Source organism: Mesitornis unicolor, unplaced genomic scaffold, assembly GCF_000695765.1.
Source record: "Mesitornis unicolor isolate BGI_N332 unplaced genomic scaffold, ASM69576v1 scaffold13077, whole genome shotgun sequence".
NCBI classification, from domain to species: domain Eukaryota; kingdom Metazoa; phylum Chordata; class Aves; order Mesitornithiformes; family Mesitornithidae; genus Mesitornis; species Mesitornis unicolor.
Window position 1 is genome coordinate 36,028 of NW_010195824.1, and position 4,087 is coordinate 40,114.

Genomic DNA, 4,087 nt, shown 5'->3' on the forward strand with positions numbered 1-4,087 from the left:
CCAAAAGCACACTGGGGATGTCAGAAGTTTAAGTGGATTCAGGGAAGATTCAAGTAAGTATCCAGAAGGAAGATTCCTTGAGGGTTTCTAAATGAGCAAACCACATCAGTGTCAGAAATCTGAGCTTAAAGTAATTTGGCTTCAGAAGAGTCACTGGGGTCAAGTTTTGCACACCTAGGAGGTTGTCTGCCTGTGGCCACTGGGCTTCATAGATCCTCCATCTGGGCCAGTGCCACCAGTTTTGTGCTCCTACAGATATTTCTAGATAGATCCTCCATCTGAGCCAGTACCACCAGTTTTGTGCTCCTACAGATATTTCTAGAGGTGACTGATGGCTGTTGTGTGCTTGTTTTGCAGCTTTCTCCTTGATGTGTTTCACGTGCAAAGATGCAACTTCCAACATGCATTGTCTCAGTACAACCACATGCTCTGACAATGAGAAGTACTGTCTCACAACCTATTCCACCAGGGGATTCGGTAAGTGTGAAGCTTTTCCAAGCCTCTGATGACAAAATGAGGTTCAGCTTAGGCTGACTGCAGAGCTTCCTCCCACCATGAGGTGTGGTGGAAGAATTAATGAGGATTGTATAGCACACAGAGAGAAAACCTTGCATCAAATGAGAACTCAGCATAGCTTGTTGCTGTTGCAATATATCAGAACAATACTGCACTACTGATTAAACACACTCAGGAAAGGGAGACATTGGAAGAGAGAGAATTTCTCTGCACAAACCCCTTGTCTCATCTCCAAGCTCAAATACATGCTTATGAGGTAGTGGAATCGGAAAGGGCCAGGTACTGTGGAGGTAGCAATCCCAAGGCACAGTGACAACATTGTCTTGCAACCTTGCACTGCACACATTCATTAGATCTCCAAATTCCTGCCCTAGGTTGCACTCAGCTGGCCCTGAAAGCAGCAGAGGAGTCATAGGGCCTGGAGATGGTTTCCATAGGTCACATACACACAAATAATGATGCAGTGTAATGCATCATTATTGGGCAATAATGAAGCCCAAGGAAAAAGCAACAGCATTAAGTACAGAACAATGTATTCCCTATTGGATATTGCACAGCCAGTGTATCACTGAAGTCTGTAAAAAATACACAAGATAAAATACCTGACTTTTCTTCCTATTTTCTCTCTCTCCCACTCCAGGCAATGACCGTAACCAGCGTATTACCAAGAAATGTTCTTCATTTTGCCCAACAATTGACGTGAATATTGGCATAGCTGGTGTTGCTACCAACTGCTGCGAGACTTCCTTGTGCAACATCAGTGGTGCCAGCAGCGTGAAAACCAGCTACACCATCATAGCTCTGGGTGTCTTGGCCAGTCTGGCCTGCATCCTCCGGGTGGGTTTTTAAAGGGGTAGGGGGGAAAGGAACTGCTCAGCCTTGCACTGCAAGGGATCAAACTCTCATCTGTACAGCGTGAATGCTACCTGGCAGGTCACATCCCATCAGCAAATATTTTTGCTCTTTCCGTGCTTTGCTGACAACGCACAAGAGCACAGCCCTACCTCAAAATGGTGTCTGGAAAAGAAAGGAGTGATGCGGAGCCCTGCACATGCAAAAGGGCACCAAGCAGTCATTGTATCTCCTACTATTGGTCATTATAACTCCATGCATTTTTTACCCCTTCATTTAGTCCCTGCCGTTTTGCTGTGCCATTTTTCCCCTTGTATCATTTTCTGCCCTGTATAATTTTGCTTTGAGGAAGCCTTTAATATTACAGTTGTTAAACAGAAGCTGGGCACAATAAAGTGTAAGTTTATTCTATTGTGTGACTGCGTGGTATGGTACATCGGGCACAGCGGCTGGATGCATCCATGTTAGCAGCAACAAAAGCGAGGGTGTTTGTCTGCAAGTCGAATTGAAATAATGCTGAAATATATTGCAATTGCTTTGCATTCACTTCAGGAAGCCTTTCCCCAGATTTTCTTTTTTATTATTTTTTTTTTCCTGCATTGGCAGAAGTGTCATTTTGCAACTCCATTTCAGAGTAAACTGTGTTCTTTTTAACTTGCTTTCAATTTCTCTTTTGGGTCGGCTGGCTGAAAAGGAAATGGCTGTTGAGCTCCCCTGCAGACAAACAGAGGGGACAAGGCAGGACCCAACATGAAGGGATCTTGAGCATTAAACTGATTTAAGATCTTCCAGTGGAAATTGCTTTATAAGCATTACGGATTATTTTGAAAGGGGAGAAAAGTATCTTGCATGGTGCTTAAAAGAAAATCATCAGAAAAGACAGGCGGTTTCTACTGTGTGTCTGCTGGAGTCTGGAAATTTCAGCTTCATCTATATCAAAATATAACTTTGAAAATAAATCTTTTATGTTTGCTAGTCAAGTTTCCTATCAGGGTTAAAATGGAAGGAACTCATTCTCCTGCACTGACCTTTCCTGTGGATAATCTTAGCTAGGAATGAGAGATTTGCTCACTTAAACCCTTCTGAAGTGACTCGTAGGTGGTTGAAATGCTTTCTCCTGAACCGAAGAAGCTCTCCACTAGGATTAACCTGAACGAAGACCTCCCAAGGTAATTAGTTGCATGCAGATCACCCAACTGGTTTTCTTTCTGTAGACTCATTACACAGAGAGCAGCTACAAGCTTTGGTCACTCTGCTGGGTATTTGCTGAGAGCAGAGCAACAACAACACTCAGAAAGAGCCAGATCTTTATCACTTGTTTGCAATGCAAATATGGTCTCATGGCTCCAGCTCACCTCAATCTGCTCCCATCCCTTCTTGTCCACCCTTCCTACCATCCACATCTGATTCCCAGATATGCACTTCCTGTCTGTTCTCCCTCCAAACCTTCCTCATTGGCTTCTTCATCCAGTCTAAGTCTGGGCTTTACCTCCAACCTTTATTTTCTTGCTGGAGCTTCAGCTGTTCTGTGTCCTTGGATGGCCATACCCTGCCCCACATCCACATCATAAGGTGGTAACAACTGAACTATTTGAATCAGTCTTCAGCCTTTCCTATCCACAGGTTTAGGATTTCTTAGGGACAGTGCTGGTTGGCACAGGCAAAGGCCAAACTGAGGCTAGTAGTGCTACAGGTTTTGTCCTACTGAGCTTGTGAATAAAGACTTGCTCTAGGCATCCAGGCTTTAAATACAGTCTTGTCTTGTGCTACCTGAACTTGCTAGGTGCCTCTGTTTTGGGCAAAAGGGTGAAGGCACATGGAAAAGCCTACTTCTGTCATGGAGGGTTTCATGTTCTGCTTATGGCTGTTGCTCAGAGGAGACATGAACAGCACTGGGGAGCCCTGAGTTCCATCCCTAAGGGAGCAGCTCCATCCATGACCCCGAGCCTGGTTCCCTCTTGCCAGGTTTCTTCCTGACTGTAAGTTTTCATAGAATCCTATAATCATAGAATGATTTGGGTTGGAAGGGACCTTAATGATCATGGGGACACCTCCCACTAGACCAGGTTGCTCAAAACCCTGTCCAACCTGACTTTGAACACTTCCAGGGAGGGCACATCCACAGCTTCCCTGGGCAACCTGTGCAAGTATCCTACCACCCTCACAGTGAAGACTTTCTTCCTATTATCTAGTTTAAATTGACTATCTTCCAGTTTAAAACCATTACACCTTGTTCTATCACTACCTGCCCTTGTAAAAAGTCCCTCTCCAGCTTTCCTATAGGACCCCTTCAGGAACTGGAAGGCTGCAATAAGGTCTCCCCGGAGCCTTCTCTTCTCCCAACTTCTCTTCAGCCCCAACTCTCTCAGCCTCAGTTTCGCATTCACTCCTGTACAGCAACAAAAACCCATGCATGTGAGCCAAAGACTGACCCACCTCTCAAGTTATATAAAAGGATTCTTATCTGGAGATGGGAGCAACAATTGCCCTGAGGGATGGGAGTTCCTAAAACCAGAGAAGTTCCCTTCGTGAGCCTTCCTTTGGAAACGTGTGTTGTGTAAGAGGAGACTCCTCTCTGCTGGACTCCCTGAGAAATCCTGATGTGACATCTCCCACGCAGATGCTGCTGCCTAATTCCACATCCCTCCACCCAGGGTTTCTTTTTTGTTGGCTCTCATGGCTGCATACTCCTTGGATGAGAGTGTTAAGCTGCCCTGCA

The 4,087-nt window shown here is 45.1% G+C and overlaps 1 protein-coding gene across 1 annotated transcript in view; it reads left to right on the forward strand.

The window, feature by feature from the left end:
- Nucleotides 1-1,365, forward strand: part of LOC104543606 (lymphocyte antigen 6E-like) — a 4,827-nt gene extending 3,462 nt beyond the window's left edge. The window contains exons 2-3 of the mRNA XM_010188256.1: nucleotides 358-477; nucleotides 1,157-1,365. Of these exons, the coding sequence (XP_010186558.1) occupies nucleotides 358-477; nucleotides 1,157-1,365 (329 nt within the window). The remainder of the gene's footprint in view (nucleotides 1-357; nucleotides 478-1,156) is intronic.
- The last annotated feature ends 2,722 nt before the right edge of the window (nucleotides 1,366-4,087 follow it).